This window comes from Mytilus californianus, unplaced genomic scaffold (genome assembly GCF_021869535.1).
Source record: "Mytilus californianus isolate M0D057914Y unplaced genomic scaffold, xbMytCali1.0.p SCAF_9, whole genome shotgun sequence".
NCBI lineage: Eukaryota > Metazoa > Mollusca > Bivalvia > Mytilida > Mytilidae > Mytilus > Mytilus californianus.
The window spans coordinates 82,376,846-82,393,929 of NW_026262745.1; the positions used below are offsets into that span (position 1 = coordinate 82,376,846).

Below are 17,084 nucleotides of genomic sequence, written 5' to 3' on the forward strand. Positions count from 1 at the left end.
AAATGTTCGGCTGTGCCAAGAACTTGAGAAGCACTACGAAGGAGATTCTCAGTCTTTGACCAAACAGGTTGAGTGAGACGAAGACCATCTACTGGCTTTTTTCCAAATAAAGATGACATAGATTTGTCACAACTGGGAACAAGTCTACCCAGTGGAGAATCAAAGATATCAAAATCCTTGTACTTAACCTGATCAGAAAAGGATGACATTCCAAATCCAGAGATATTGTTATTAGCAACCTTTTCACTAGCAGAATTAGCGATACCTTCATTAATAAATTGTAAAGCAAATGCCATATGGCCAGATTCAGGAAAAGAATTGTGAGAAGTCACAGTATCCTGAGAAATACCACAGGAAGCTTCAAAAGTTGAAGAAGGTTTCTTCGGCTTGGAAGGAGAGGCAAAAGGGATATGTGCTTGATCCCTCATCAAGGTATACACCTTATCCCTAAGATCCTTCAAGGATGGAGGATCCTCAGTCTCCTTGGTGGGAGGTTGTTGAGCTGACTTAGAAGAAGGCTCAGGGGCCGTCTTCGATACCTTGGGAGAAGAAGAACTTTCAACATCCTCATCAGTGAGGAAAGCCCTTTCATGACTCCCAGGGGAAACAGAAAGCTCGTCATCCTCCCTCTCATCACATTCTACAGACTTAGCTGGAGAAGGTTGATGAGAAGAAACTCTATTCTCCCGTAGAGACATACGACTGGATAGAGTACTAAATTCAGCCTTGTCAGAAAGACTCACCAAAGTCCAAAAGTAACTTCTGAAAACCATCCAAAGATGATGCATGATCAGAACCCTGAGTACCATGAGAAGAGCTAGAAGATTGAGCTCGAGAGTCAAGTACGGTGGTAAAAGGAGCTACTGCAGGAGTCAAAGATACTGCTACGGGTGGAGCAGGAGCTAAAGGTGGTGCAGTAGCTACCCCAGAAGGGGGACCATAGAAATTGTCCCTATAAGGCCAAAAACCAGGTTGGTTTGGCATAAACCCACCATAAGGGTAAGACTGTGGCCAAGGTGGCTGAGACCATGAGGGTAAAGGTTGTGTGCCCGAGTTGGGAAGCATATACCCACAATAGGATAATGGGGGTCTAGAACCTGGCAAGTTCAAGCCCATAGCTGTACCTGGGACAGAACTAATAGTACCCGATGAATTAACAGGCCTAGATAAAGTATGAGTCACCGAAGTTGACGTAGGTACCCCCCCAAAATGCATGGCCGAACCTTGTGAAAGGGTCGGATAGGTAGCATTACCAGACACCGTTGTCGAAACTCCGGTATTGATGGAAGATCTTTGGTAAAGTATTTAAATTTAATTTATTGACAACTTGTGTTTTGTTGAACTTGAAGATTATGTTAACCTTTAGATGTTTTTTCTGTTTTTCTTGTGTTGTTTGGTTGATGTCTCAGTATCATGAACCCTACATCTCCATTTATTCAATGACATACGTTAAAAGAAAGGTTCAGACAAAAAAAAATTGTTTTGGTCTTACAGTAAGAATTAAAAGCATCACTATAAATTTTAAACTAAGATATTTATAATATCTTGAACTTAAAGATTTGATTTGTTGTACTAAATCTTTGATGTATGCTTGATAAATTGATAAAACAAGTGGTACTATAAATAAAATCAACATTTTGACAAAATGTGTCTAAAAATCAATAGATATGAGTAGAACTGATCAACAATGATAAACTGTTCAGTAAGTGTGTTACTAAACAAATATACCAAAATGTGTTAAGTATTAAATTTAAACAATTAAGTTCACTTTTATTCTGTTCAGAATAAGTGTCAACCCTCATTATACAGGTTGGAGTTATTAGAATAAAATACTTGAAGCATTTTTAGTCCTCTTTAAGCAGGAAGTGTTTCTACTTGTTTATGAAATGTTTTTAGATAAAGAAATTACATGAAGCATCCAGTTAGGTCATTATACTGTATATTTAAGTGTGATCACCCAAACTGTGGATGTCAAGTAAAAAGTTCAAATGAGAATTGCATTATAATTATCATATTATGATTATTCTTCGTTTGATCTTTTTATTGGTTAGTTATTAAATGGATTTTATATGAAGATAATGCAATTAGAATAATAAACATTAACAAATATTTAAAAGTTTATTTCAAGACCCAGCAATTTAATGTTTTTTCAGTGGTTTATTTTGTGAGTTCCAAGTTTTGTTACTTTTTAATGTTGTAAAAGATTGTTTAAATACAAATTAAATTTAAAATCGGATTGGTCAGTCAGATCATTGATTTGTCCTACTGTCCCAATTTTGTATCTGCTACTGTTCCTAAACCACAGGACAGGATTTTTGTCGAGCCTGCGACTTTTGTCGCAGAAAGCTTGACATAGGGATAGCGATCCGGCGGCGGCGGCGGCGGCGTTAGCTAACTTCTTAAAAGCTTTATATTTTAGAAGATGGAAGACCTGGATGCTTCATACTTTGTATATGGATGCCTCATGTTACGAAGTTTCCGTCAGTCACATGTCCAATGTCCTTGACCTCATTTTCATGGTTCAGTGACTACTTGAAAAAAAAGTTCAGATTTTTTGTAATGTTAAATTCTCTCTTATTATAAGTAATAGGATAACTATATTTGGTATGTGCGTACCTTGCAAGGTCCTCATGCCCGTCAGACAGTTTTCACTTGACCTTGACCTCATTTCATGGATCAGTGAACAAGGTTAAGTTTTCGTGGTCAAGTCCATATCTCAGATACTATAAGCAATAGGTCTAGTATATTCGGTGTATGGAAGGACTGTAAGGTGTACATGTCCAACTGGCAGGTGTCATCTGACCTTGACCTCATTTTCATGGTTCAGTGGTTATAGTTAAGTTTTTGTGTTTTGGTCTGTTTTTCTTATACTGTATGCAATAGGTCTACTATATTTGGTGTATGGAATGATTGTAAGGTGTACATGTCTAGCTGGCAGGTGTCATCTGACCTTGACCTCATTTTCATGGTTCAGTGGTCAAAGTTAAGTTTTTGAGTTTTGGTCTTTTTTTCTAATACTGCATGCAATAGGTCAGCTATATTTGGTGTATGGAATGATTGTAAGGTGTACATGTCTAGCTGGCAGGTGTCATCTTACCTTGACCTCATTTTCATGGTTCAGTGGTCAAAGTTAAGTTTTTGAGTTTTGGTCTTTTTTTCTAATACTATATGCAATAGTTCAACTATATTTGGTGTATGGAAATATTTTATGATCTATATGTCAGTCACGCAGGTTTTATTTGACCTTGACCTCATTTTCAAGGTTCATTGCTCAGTGTTAAGTTTTTGTGTTTTCGTCTGTTTTTCTTAAACTATAAGCAATAGGTCAACTATATTTGTTGTATGGAAGAATTGTTAGCTGTACATGCCTGCCTAGCATGGTTCATCTGACCTTGACCTCATTTTCATGGTTCATTGGTCAATGTTTAGTTTACTTGGTTAATGTTAAGTTTATGTGACAGTTGTAATAAAGCTTTATATTTAGAACTATCAACATAATATCAATGATTAGTAAAGAAGGCGAGACATTTCAGCGTGTGCACTCTTGTTTATAACTTTCATATCATTTTACTCAAATGATTTACTTTTGCTTCTTCTATTTCATATTTCTTCATCTGAAAGATTTTTTCTTTTTTCTTTAGGATGACATGAACATGGACTGCTTCATATGTTCATATGATAGCACACATTTGTATCTCCTTCTCCTAAACACCTTATCATAATTTTATGATATTGGCCCTTAAATTTTCGTTATTTATCATCATGTGTTAATGATGATAACTTATGTAAATATAACTGAGAAATACAAATTAAACAGATTTAGGCACATTCCACCATTGTTGATGTCTAAATGACATCCTAATTAAGCTCTTTCAAGAAAAATGCACCTCAATTCTGATAATTTTTAGTTTGAACAACATTGGCCAGTCGTGTATATAGCTAACAAAAAATAAAGTGAACAGGATTGCTTTGCTTTGTCTGATCTAATACATGTCATCAAAGATACCAATGTTAGAAAAGAAGCCAAAAAATGAATGTTAGAAGTAAACAGAGTTAGAAGTAAACAGAGTCAAAAAGCGAGGACTTTGGTATGCTGTTTCTGAATGCTTCAGCAACGGTGTGATTAGGTCAGTTTATGAGGAACCACTATTGCTAGGTCAATGATATTTGGTATGCAGTTGTATTAGCATTGGCACATCTCATTACCATGGAGATTATTTGGCCCTGCCCCCTCAGTCATGGTCTATTGACTTTGAAACTTTTGCTTTTACTTTACATGCATAAGTTTGTGATTAGGTCAGTTTATAGGGAACCACTGTTGGAAGGTCAATGATATTTCGTATGCAGTTGTATTAGAATTGGCACATCTCATTTCCATGGAGATTATTTGACCCTGCCCCCTCAGTCATGTTCTATTGACTTTGAAACTTTTGCTTAATTTACAAATTTTAGTTTGTGTGATTTGGTCAGTTTAAGGGGGATCACTAGTGGTAGGTCAATGGTATTTGGTATGTAGATGAATTAGCATTGGCACATCTCATTTCCATGGAGATTATTTGGTTCCACCCCTTGTCTAGGTCTATTGACTTTGAATGTTTTGCATAGTTTACATGTTTGAATATTGCCATTTGGATTCAATATTTGCTTATACTACCAAAATTACAAAAATGTGAGACATATCTTTGTGTCAGCAGTTTATCACTGTCAGCCCACCTGACTGATTGCAAATTGAATCATGGGGAAAATAACTGTGATTCAGTGAATCTAAATCCCTCTATTGGGAAATGCACATTTACATGTGGAAAAATAAAGCAGAGTATTTTTCTAACAATTTGTTTCTATTTTGTAGTAAAAGTATGTGAGAGTAAACAGAAATTTGATGATGAGGGCAAGACCGAGGAGTATACTGATTACAGTTGGTCTAGTGTTGTGTACAGTGTTTTGGCTAGCATTGTTTTCTAAGGAAGGTAAGATCCCAAATTATTTTTTTAAGGAAGATAGTATCCATCTGAAAATGTATGTGGAGATTCTAAGAAAATGAAGAATTTGCATTAATTCTTTAAATTTTACCAGTGCATGTACTGAACTAATACAATCTTTTTTAAGCCCACTTGAACCTGTTGGTCAAGTGAGCTATTCTCATCACTTGGTATCTTCCTTTGTTGTCGTCCTTAAACTTTTAATAAAATCTTGTTTTGAGTAATAGAAAGAAAATACTAACATAGAGGTCTCTAAACACAATAGCTCCAATGGAGCTTGCATTAGTTGAAGCCATATTAATTATGTGTATCAGTGGAAATGAATTCATGACAAATAACAAGTTTAGGTAAAGCAGAAAACACATAATTAACAGTGCCTAATAATTATCCTGTTATGATAACAGATAATTATCTGGTAACAGATAACTTTGAGACACTATATAAATAGAATGCCACTATATCAATCCATCATTCTGCCTCTGAAGGAAATGCTAATTTTGTCTATTATTATAAGAACCACTTAAGAGAGAGAAAATCTGAAAATATTTTTAAAGTTGAGATCTACCTACCATTTACATCAAAACTGTTAAAATTATTCATTTATAGGAGTTATTGCAGTAACAACAATTTTAACCTATTGTTTTTGCATTTACATGTTTATGCATATAATCTCGAAATATATAATAGATATAGAGAAACTTTAAAGGCAAATATTATCAGCAAGGTCTACAAATAAGTCAACATGTTTGAAATGGTCAGTTAACTCCTTATTGGAATTATTGCCCTTTAATGACAATCTTTACCATTTTTTTGCATTTTTGCCTATCATCTTGAAAACTGTAATAGCTACATGAAGATAGAAACTTTAAAAAGCAATAAGGATTAGCAAAACTAGATCTACAAATATGTCAACACAGACTGAATCATTATTTGACTCTTTATTGTAGTTATTGCCAAAAAATTTTTTTGCATCGTATAATGCTATGATGTCGTCGGCGGCGGCTTCATCCGAAGACACATTTGTAACTTCCAGACAATAACTTTAGTTTAAGTGAATGGATAATCTCTATGAAATTTTACCAGAAGTTTCAATACCACAGAAGGAAGGTTGGGATTGATTTTGGGGGTTATGGTGCCAACAGTTTAGGAATTAGGGACCAAAAGGGACCAAAAACAAGCATTTTTGTAGTTTCTGGACAATAACTTGTGTGTAAGTTTATGGATCTCTCTGAAATTGTACCACAAGGTTCCATATCACAAAGGGAAGGCTGGGATTGAGTTTGGGGGTAATTGTCCCAAACGTTCAGGAATTACGGGCTAAAAACAAGCATTTTTCTAGTTTCAAGACAATAACTTGTGTTTAAGTGTATGGATCTCTCTGAAATTGTACTGCAAGGTACCATACCACAAAGGGAAGGCTGGGATTGAGTTTGGGGGTAAATACTCAAGGGGGGGTAACAAAAAAAAATAAAAGTAGCCAAAAGTCTCAGAAGGCAAGACATAGGTGTTGCTTTTGCGGTGGTGGCGTTGTCATTCTTGGCAGCGTCAATAATTGTTAAGTTTTCTGCTTAAGTCAGTTTGATAGGAATTACTTGTGGTAGATCAACAATATTTTCTATAAAGTTGAATTGCTATCAGTACATATCAATTTGACAACTATTTGGAGGCCCAGGCTGCCCTTAGGTCATGGTCAAGTGACTTTCAGTTAATTAGCAGTTTTCAATGTTAAATTTTCTACCTAAGTTTGTTTGATAGGAACTACTTATGATAGATAATGATATAACTATCAGCACATCTCAGTTTGTTGACCATTTTGAGGCCCTGCTCCCTAGTTAATTAGGGGTAACAATTTTTCAAATGTTAATATTATAATGACTATTTTGTTGCTGATAAAAGTGGTTTGTTCTAAAGGGATGCAGAATTATGATTTAGAGTACATAAGTAAGTTTATTGTGAATTTGAATTAATTAGCAATGTTGCTGTCTTTCATATTGTCATTTTCTGAGTTTTCTGCCGACAGACAAGACATATCTCTGTGTCAACAGTTTATTTGTGTTATTGCCTATTATTTTGAAACTATAATAGATAGAGAAACTTTGAAGGCAAAGTCTACAAATCTTGTATATCAAGTTTATGGTTCCATTCCATCAACAGAATTGCGAGCACAATAGTTATAATCTGCCATTTGTTTGTTATCGTTAATGGTCGCAAAAACGATTTAAGAAAAAGCGCTTATTTGACCAAGACAATTTTGTGACATGCTTAAGGAAGAAGTTTTTTCGATCACAGCAGTTTTTATACGACCGCAATTTTTGTGGCCGTGTAATGGTATGGCGATGTCTTCATCTGTGTCGTCTTCCTCCGAACCATTTGGTTTCCAGAAAATAACTTGAGTATAAATGTATGGATCTCTATGAAATTGTACCATAAGGTTCCATACCAAAAAAGGAAGGTTGGGATTGATTTTGGTGGTTATGGTCCTAACCGTTTAGGAAAAAGGGGCTAAAAACAATACTTTTCTAATACTTTGTATAAATTGCTTATTTCTTGACCAATTTCAATGGGGTTTAATTCAAAGTCTCGAAATCTTGGTGTTCTTAAATATGCTGAATCCAACCATGTATTTAGATTTTTGTTTTTGGGCCCGTTTTTAAATTGGTCCACATTGAGGTCCAAAGTGTCCAAAATAAACTTTGTTTGATTTCATCAAAAACTGAATTTTTGGGGTTCTTTGATATGCTGGATCTAGCCATATATTTAGATTTTTTATTTTGGGCCCAGTTTTCAAATTGGTCCACATTAAGGTTCAAAGGGTCTAAAATTAAACTTAGTTTGATTTTAACAAAAATCGAAATCATGGGGTTTTGATATGCTGAAACTGAACATGTATTTAGATTTTGGATATTGGACCATAATAGGTAATTTTTTGGCCCAGTTTTCAAGTTGGTCCAAATCAGTTTTGGATATTGGACCATGATAGGTAAATGTCCATATTCAAATTTTTAAGTTCTTAGACCACATTCATTCTGTGTTAGAAACCTATGCTGTGTCAAATAATTGATCACAATCCAAATGCAGAGCTGTATCAAGCTTGAATGTTGTGTCCATACTTGCAACAACTGTTCATGGTGTGACCTCTGTGTTCGTATCAAGCTGCACCCTGCAGAGCATTTTATAAGACATGCTAAAGGAAGAACTTTTTTTTATCACACTGAAAATTACCCGGTTTTTATTTATTTATTTATATCCAAGCCATACCTTGAAAAGTTTAATAGAAAAGATAGATAGAAAGAAACTGTAAACAGCAAAAATGATTAGCAAGACAAGATCAATAAGAAAAATGAGTTTTGAAAATCATCGAATAACTCCTTATAGAGGTTTTGTTCTTTTATAACAATTATTTTCCAGTTGGATCTGAATCAAACCAGGTCACATTATAATTAGTGTGTAAAAATGGCTGCTACTGTTGCTAATGATTTTAATGTTGCATATTTTCCAAGTTGAATGAAGTTGGCTTTTAAGATTTTATGTAGATTGTAGTTTCAACTATAATATTTGATTTTTTCAGACAGGAACTATGATCATGTACTTCAGGTCAGATTTGCTGAACTACAAGACAAGTTGGAGATGTCAGATACATTAAACAGAGAAAGACAAGATAATCTAAATAACCTAAGAAATCAGTTCAATTACTTTCTACAAATGGTCTCACAGAACTCTACTGTTAACAGGTAACCAATTCTGACAAATAAACTAAGGTCGTCTAACATAGATTAAAATATAAATATCATAAATCTACAATTAACATTTGCCATGTTCTTTATTGGCTAATGCATTGAAAGCTTCTTTAATTTGTGGTCAACAGATCAAAAGTCAAAAGCAAACAATTAACAAGCAATCAATCAATTATTCTAATGCAATTAAGCATGTAACACCAATTGGATGACGTCCGCCGTCAATTCCATGGTTGACAGTATGAGTCATTGGTGACAACTTTGCACAATCGCAGTCGACGTTTATATCTGTCTTACTGGCTCTGCTCGACGCCACCAGTAAAACTGCATTAGCAACTGTCAAATCCCCGATTGATGATGTTAACTCTTCAAATACAGTACTGCTTTTCCTTAAATAAATCTCATAGTTTCCAGACAGAGTGGATAAAGAAAGACTATCTTAGCATGATTTAAGTTGACAAAATTGTATAAAATTATTCTATACAAGAGATTTTAGAAAATTTAGATTTCTTTTTCTTTTCTTTTTTTTTAACGTTTTCTGCAAGAAAAAAAACAAAATTATTAAAGACTCGATTGAGTAGTTTTGAGTTGATCACTTAATCATCACTTTATGCACAACCAAGCTCATTAATGTATGATGACTTCTTATTGTTCATAAAACATCTTAATTAATTTTTCATAAACTATAACAATGATCACTTTACTGCTAGTTGGAGGAATATCCAGGGATGACCATATTTCTATACCCCAGAATGTCAAATTTTACTTTCCATCTGTTTAGATTAAAATTTTCAGATGGCTCATTATTGGTTTTATTTCCAATAAATGATGATTTTTTGTCGAGCCTACGACTTTTGTCGCAGAAAGCTCGACATAGGGATAGTGATCCGGCGGTGGCGGCGTTAGCTAACTTCTTATAAACTTTATATTTTAGAAGCTAGAAGACCTGGATGCTTCATACTTTGTATATAGATGCCTTATGTTACGAAGTTTCCGTCTGTCATATGTCCATTGTTCTTGACCTCATTTTCATGGTTCAGTGACTACTTGAAAAAAAATTCAACATTTTTTGTAATGTTAATTTCTTTCTTATTGTGAGTAATAGGATAACTATATTTAGTATGTGCGTACCTTGCAAGGTCCTCATGCCCGTCAGACAATTTTTATTTGACCTCGACCTCATTTCATGGATCAGTGAACAAGGTTAAGTTTTCGTGGTCAAGTCCATATATCAGATACTATAAGCAGTAGGTCTACTATATTTGGTATATGGAATGATTGTAAGGTGTACATGTCCAACTGGTAGGTGCCATTTGACCTTGACCTCTTATTAATGGCTAATTTTACAATGTTAAGTTTTTTTGGTTAGATCTATTTCTCAGGTACTATAAGCAACATGACCACTATATTTGGTGTATGGAATGATTGTTAGGTGTACATGTCTGTCTGGCATTGTTCATCTGACTGTTTTTCTTCAACTATAAGCAATAGATCAACTATATTTGATGTATGGAAGGATTGTAAGGTGTATATGTCTGTCTGGCAGGTATCATCTGACCTTGACCTCATTTTCATGGTTCATTGGTCAATGTTAAGTTTTCATGGTTAAGTTTGTTTCTTAGATACTATAAGCAATAGGTCAACTATATTTAATGCCTAAATTGATTGTAAGGTGTACATGTCTGTCTGGCATGGTTCATCTGACCTTGACCTCATTTTCATGGTTCTTGTTTAAGACTGTTTCTTAGAAACAATAAGCAATAGGTCAACTATGTTTGGTTTATTGAATGATTGTAAGGTGTACATGTACATGTATTTCTCGTTTGGTTTATCTGACCTTGACCACATTTTCTTGGATTATGTTAAGTTTATGTGTTACTTGTAGTAAAGCTTTGTATTTAGGACTATCAACATAAAATCAATGGTTAGTAAAGAAGGCGAGACATTTCAGCGTGTGCACTCTTGTTTTACCAATTACCTGTATAGCTTTTTCATTAAAAAAAAATCAAACTATATATAATAGATGTGCTGAATATATACAGCAACAATTACCTATGTGTCTGTCTGTCTGTCTGTCTGTTTGTCAAGTTTTAGGTTAAATTTTTGGTTTAAGGTAGTTTACCATGAAGTTGTGGTCACATCAATCTTAGTACGCTTAGATTCATTACTATGCAATACGCAACAGCATAGTGTATTTCACAAAAGCAAAAAAAAAGGGGGGGGGGGGGTAATTTTTTGTTTTTTTGTTGGGGGGGGAGGGGGGGGGGGGGTGGGGGGGGTCCATTCGCAACAGCATAGTGTATTGCACAAAAGCAAAAAATTGAATATAAATTCAAATCATATAACCAATTCTAAGTTCTTTGACTACAGTTATTCGGTGTCAGAAACCTATTATGTGTTAAATATTTAATTACAATCCAAATTCAGACCTGTATCAAGCGCGAATATTGTGTCAATTTTTGCCCCAACTGTTCAGGGTTGGATATCTGCTGTCGTATCCAGCTGCGCTCAGCGAAGCATTTTATTTTTCTTAAAAACTATTATCAACAGAAACATTTAAACAGCAAAAGTAATTGACATTACAAGATCTACAAATAAATTAATTAATTGAAATTGTGAAAGCAGTTTTTTTTTAGATCAAATGATTGAAATCGTCAATCAAACCCTTTCATGAAAAAAAATTTCATCTAGGCTATACCAACCATCTTTGTGGAACAATTTGCCAATATCATTACGAAATAACAAATCATTTATTGAAATCAACCAATTGAAAAAAATGTTCAATATTAATTATTTCATTATGTTTATTTTTCCCCCACGCAGCAGAGGAGTAGGCATTAAGTGTGACATTGTCCGTCTCTCTGTATGTACGACTGTCATTCCATACTTACATCTGTACATCAGTACGTATGTATGTGCCTCCAAAAATTAGTTTCTGTTCTCTAATTTTAGTTTGCCTCAACCAAATGTTATGAAACTTATACACAATGCTTATTACCACAAAACACAGATCAAGTTCAAATTTGGGTTGTGTCACTTTTACCGTTCTTGAGTTATGTCCCTTTATAACGTTATATGCAAGTTATATGTGCAAGTTATATGTGCAACTAACAGCCTAATTTATGTACATAACATTACTGCATATTACTGTATCGAAGGTCGAGCATCTTGAAATTGTTATTTTGTGCTGAATAATAGATATAAGAAGATGTAGTACGAGTGCCAATGAGACAACTCTCTATCCAAGTCACAATTTATAAAAGTAAACCATTATAGGTCAAAGTTCTGCCTTCAACACAGAGCCTTGGCTCACACCGAAAAGCAAGCTATAAAGGGCCCCAAAAATGACTAGTGTAAAACCATTTAAACAGGAAAACCAATGGTCTAATCTATATAAAAACGAGAAACACTAATGAACCACATCAACAAACGACAACCACTGAACATCAGGTTCCTGACTTTTGAAATTATACAGTGATGGACTACCTTGATTTCTGGACTCAAAAAACATCATTTGCATCTCATGCTTCAAGGTTTAGATATTTATTCTTGTGAAGTATGAGATAAAACATGTGAAATATTTTGGTATAGATCTTAATGTAGAACTGTAGCATTTGCTGTGTTGCATGAAGAAACTTATTAATTGTTTGTGCATTTTAAACATCAAATTCACATATTCTGAAATCTCCTTGAGCTGTTATGATTTACAATTTAATTTGCTAATCATACCAAAGCAAAGTCTGATTTTTCATGTATAAGAATTTCATGTAATTTTTTAGCTTTAATTTTCTGTATTTAGATCTCAATCTGACTCTATGTCTTCTGAACTCCAAGAACTTTTCAAAGGACATTTACATAATATAACCGAAGAAAACCAGTCAGGAACCAGTTTACATCTACCAAGCATCTTTACATACCTTCCACATCTTACTGGGCATCCAGAAAGTCTGAAACCAAAATATCATCTGTCAAAAAATAGATTTGGAGGTAAGAAATTTCCCAAAGTCTATAACCAAATTTTAGAAATATAGCTCTGGTAGAAAAAGAATTTCCCAGAATTCATAGGCTAAATTCTTATTGTGTACAAATACAAGTGTAGGATTTCCGGAATGTTTTGACCAGAACTATAGCATTCATAATTCATTCTTACTGTCAGTAAAAGATAATAAAATGTCCAACATTTTCAATGTGAATGGCCCAACTAGTAAGTATGAGTTATTACTGCTATAGTTTGTGTAACTGCCTTGGTAGTATGTATGAGTTATTACTGCTACAGTTTGTGTAACTGACTTGGTAGTAAGTATGAGTTATTACTGCTACAGTTTGTGTTACTGACTTGGTAGTAAGTATGAGTTATATCTGCTACAGTTTGTGTAACTGACTTGGTAGTAAGTATGAGTTATTACTGCTACAGTTTGTGTTACTGACTTGGTAGTAAGTATGAGTTATTACTGCTTCAGTTTGTGTTACTGACTTGGTAGTAAGTATGAGTTATTACTGCTACAGTCTGTGTAACTGATTTGGTAGTAAGTATGACTTGTTACTGCTACAGTTTGTGTAACTGACTTGGTAGTAAGTATGAGTTGTTACTGATACAGTTTGTGTAACTGACTTGGTAGTAAGTGTGAGTTATTACTGCTACAGTTTGTGTATCTGACTTGGTAGTAAGTATGAGTTATTACTGCTATAGTTTGTGTAACTGACTTTGTAGTCTCCTTGGTGTATGCTAAAGTACAGAGGTCAATGCTTCATGATACTTGGCTTAGACAAATCAATGACTTTAAATTCAATTTTTATGCCCCCACCGTTGCGGAGGGGGCATTAAGTTTTACCCTTGTCTGTCCATTTGTCTGTCCGTCCGTACGTCCCAAAATTGGGTTCCGTTCTCTAACTTTAGTTTGCCTCAACCAAATGTTATGAAACTTATACACAATGCTTATTACCACCATTTTGGTGGCGTCACTTTTACTGTTCTAGAGTTATGCCCCTTTACAAATCGAAAAATCACTGAATTTTTCGTTTCCGTTCTCTTTCTTAAGTTTGCCTCAACCAAATGGTATGAAACTTGTACACAATGCTTATTACCACAAAACTCTGATCAAGTACAAATTTGGGTAGCGTTACTTCTACGGTTCATGAATTATGTCCCTTTATAATGTTATATGCAAGCGGGGGCATCATCCATCTGTGTCCCATGGACACACTCCCCATTTATTAAGTCTCCCAAACGAAGTTTGGGAAGACTTATTGTTTTTGCTCAGTTCTTATTATTATTATTATTCTTCTTCTTCTTCCGCCGTTTTTAAATTTGAACTTGTCCGCACCTGTTCTCCAAAACCGCTTGTCAGATTAACTTAGGGTTTCACAATATGTTAGACTAACATGTCTAGTGGTGCAATCAGGGTTTTGTTTGTGCAATGGGGTTTATAAAGGGGTACTTTGAGGGGCAAAAAGAAAAGAGGGTTTTACTATAGAACCCTATGGGATTTTATTTTTTTAAATTTTCAAACGATTATAAATTGAAAACCGTTTGTGATAGACACAATCTTTTTAATTGAAAATGTTCTAAATGATAAAGCCCATTAAATGAAATACAGGGTTAGTCCCCAGGGGTCACCCCCACCCCCTGCCATTTAAGAAAGTTCTAATACCTTGTAAGTGGTCAAGATCCCCACCCCTAAACCATATATATTCTGGTTTGTCATGCTAAGATGGTTTGAATGATATACAGGGTTAGTCCCCAGGGGTCATCCCGACCCCCTGCCATTTGAGAAAGTTTTAATATCTTGTAAATGGTCGAGATCCCCACCCCTAAACCATATATATTCTGGTTTGTCATGATAAAGCACATCAAATGAAATACAGGGTTAGTTCCCAGGGGTCACCCCCACCCCCTGCCATTTAAGAAAGTTCTAATATCTTGTAAGTGGTCAAGATCCCCACCCCTAAACCATATATATTCTGGTTTGTCATGCTAAGGTGGTTTGTATGATATACAGGGTTAGTCCCCAGGGGTCATACCGACCCCCTGCCATTTGAGAAAGTTCTAATATCTTGTAAATGGTCGAGATCCCCACCCCTAAACCATGTTTATTCTGGTTTGTCATGATAAAGCACATCAAATGTTATACAGGGTTAGTCCCCAGGGGTCACCCCCACCCCCTACCATTTAAGAAAGTTCTACAATCTTGTAAGTGGTCAAGATCCCCACCCCTAAACCATATATATTCTGGTTTGTCATGCTAAGTTGGTTTGAATGATATACAGGGTTAGTCCCCAGGGGTCATCCTGACCCCCTGCCATTTGAGAAAGTTTCTAATATCTTGTAAATGGTCGAGATCCCCACCCCTAAACCATATATATTCTGGTTTGTCATGATAAAGCACATCAAATGAAATACAGGGTTAGTCCCCAGGGGTCACCCCCACCCCCTGCCATTTAAGAAAGTTCTAAAATCTTGTAAGTGGTCAAGATCCCCACCCCTAAACCATATATATTCTGGTTTGTCATGCGAAGATGGTTTGAATGGTATACAGGGTTAGTCCCCAGGGGTCATCCCGACCCCCTGCCATTTGAGAAAGTTCTAATATCTTGTAAATGGTTGAGATCCCCACCCCTAAACCATATATATTCCTATTTGTCATGTCTCGAACATTTGAATGACGTATACGGTCAGTCCCCAGGGGTTCCCCCACCCCCAATGTTCTAATATCTTGTAAATGGTTGAGATCCCCACCCCTAAACCATATATATTGCTGTTCGTCATGTTATGAACATTTGAATGACGTATAGGGCCAGTCCCCAGGGGTTCCTCCCCACCCCCAATGTTCTAGTATCTTGTAAATGGTCGAGATCCCCACCCCTAAACCATATATATTCTGGTTTGTCATGCCAAGATGATTTGAATGATATACAAGGTAAGTCCCCAGGCATCACTAATGCATATAACTTTACTGGACCAAACCAATTTTCACTGGACGTTGCCCAATGTCAGGCGACCCTGGGAATTACGAATTATGGGAGCTTCGTTTGGGAGACTTCGTAACAGCATCCTGTTACAATCATTTCTTGTTTTTTATGCTTCTCTGCCAAACATGCATCATTTAAGGGTATGTAAGAGCAAGGACTGATTGCCTCTAAATTAAAGTAAAGTAATATATCTTCTCAAGCTGTCCATTTAATATGCTGTATAAAGTACAGTATGTTTATATCTCATTAACATGTAATACATTTACCTACCATTACTTAATCATTCTTAATTTGTGGTGGTATATGTTGTGTGTATGTGTATATGATATACATGTAAACCTTTTGACTTAATTTTTTTTTTAGAACTTTTTCTCAGCAATGCTCTTCCTTCTTTCTTTGTATCACCCTCATTTTCTTAGATCACATTAGAATAAAAAAAAATGATAAAAATGTGTTACTTTGTTACTTTATTCCTTGGTTGGCTTGAAGACAATGTACCACAGATTAGACTGTAAAATGATCATTTGTCAACAGATACAGACTAAAAAAATAGATTGTTCTTTATTTACTATTAAAGTATGAACAATTCTAAATTAAAAATGTACTAATGTTTCTTGTCAAAAATGCGAGGTTATACTTCCAAAAATATTTAGAGATGATAAATTTAGGGGTAGATAGAATTGATAAGAGTTAATAATCTTGTTATTTATTTTTACCTGGTCTTGGTTACTGCAAACAGCACACATTTCTTTTATTCATTGAGTTTCTTATAATTACACTATATTCTTTATTTTTCAGCTTCCATTGTTATTGGCATACCAACAATCAAAAGAGAAAAAATCAGTTACCTAAGTAATACACTGAAGTCTTTAGTTAATGGTCTGACTGCACAGGAGAAAAGGGATTGTCTCATTATTGTATTCATAGCAGAGGTAAGGAAAGATATCTTGTACTCTTAGATAACAGAGTAAATGGTCCTCTATCAGATTGGTAAGGTATTGGATTTCAGTCAAATGTTTTCTAAAGATTTTAAAAATAATTTGAAGTGAATACAAAAAATACTTTAAAAGATAAGGAAACCATGGTTAAGTTGGCTGGGCGTCTTAATTAAAATTGATAGAATTTTTTGATTATTTGTCAAAATGAAGTTTTTATCATGCTTTTTTTCAAAAATATAATAAAAAGTATGGACCACCAGACTTTTTTTTCACGCTACAGGTCGCTCAAAATTGTCAGATTTTGTATAGATTATGCATGGAAAATCAAATTTTGTGTGATAAAAAGAAAACTACTTGATAGAACTTTAAGATACAATGTGAGAAGATAGCTCTTATAACATGCTTTCATATAAGAAAAATACAAAATGGGGTCACCATACTTGTTTTCTTGCTACATATCAAAA

At 34.8% G+C, this 17,084-nt stretch overlaps 1 protein-coding gene across 2 annotated transcripts in view; it reads left to right on the forward strand.

Moving 5' to 3' along the window:
- LOC127716479 (alpha-1,3-mannosyl-glycoprotein 4-beta-N-acetylglucosaminyltransferase B-like) overlaps nt 1-17,084 on the forward strand; it is a 124,659-nt gene that overhangs the window by 17,645 nt on the left and 89,930 nt on the right. For both annotated transcript variants that reach the window (XM_052222704.1, XM_052222703.1), the window contains exons 2-5: nt 4,850-4,967; nt 8,548-8,710; nt 12,513-12,700; nt 16,481-16,614. In XM_052222704.1, the coding sequence (XP_052078664.1) occupies nt 4,880-4,967; nt 8,548-8,710; nt 12,513-12,700; nt 16,481-16,614 (573 nt within the window). In that variant the 5' untranslated portion in view covers nt 4,850-4,879. The remainder of the gene's footprint in view (nt 1-4,849; nt 4,968-8,547; nt 8,711-12,512; nt 12,701-16,480; nt 16,615-17,084) is intronic.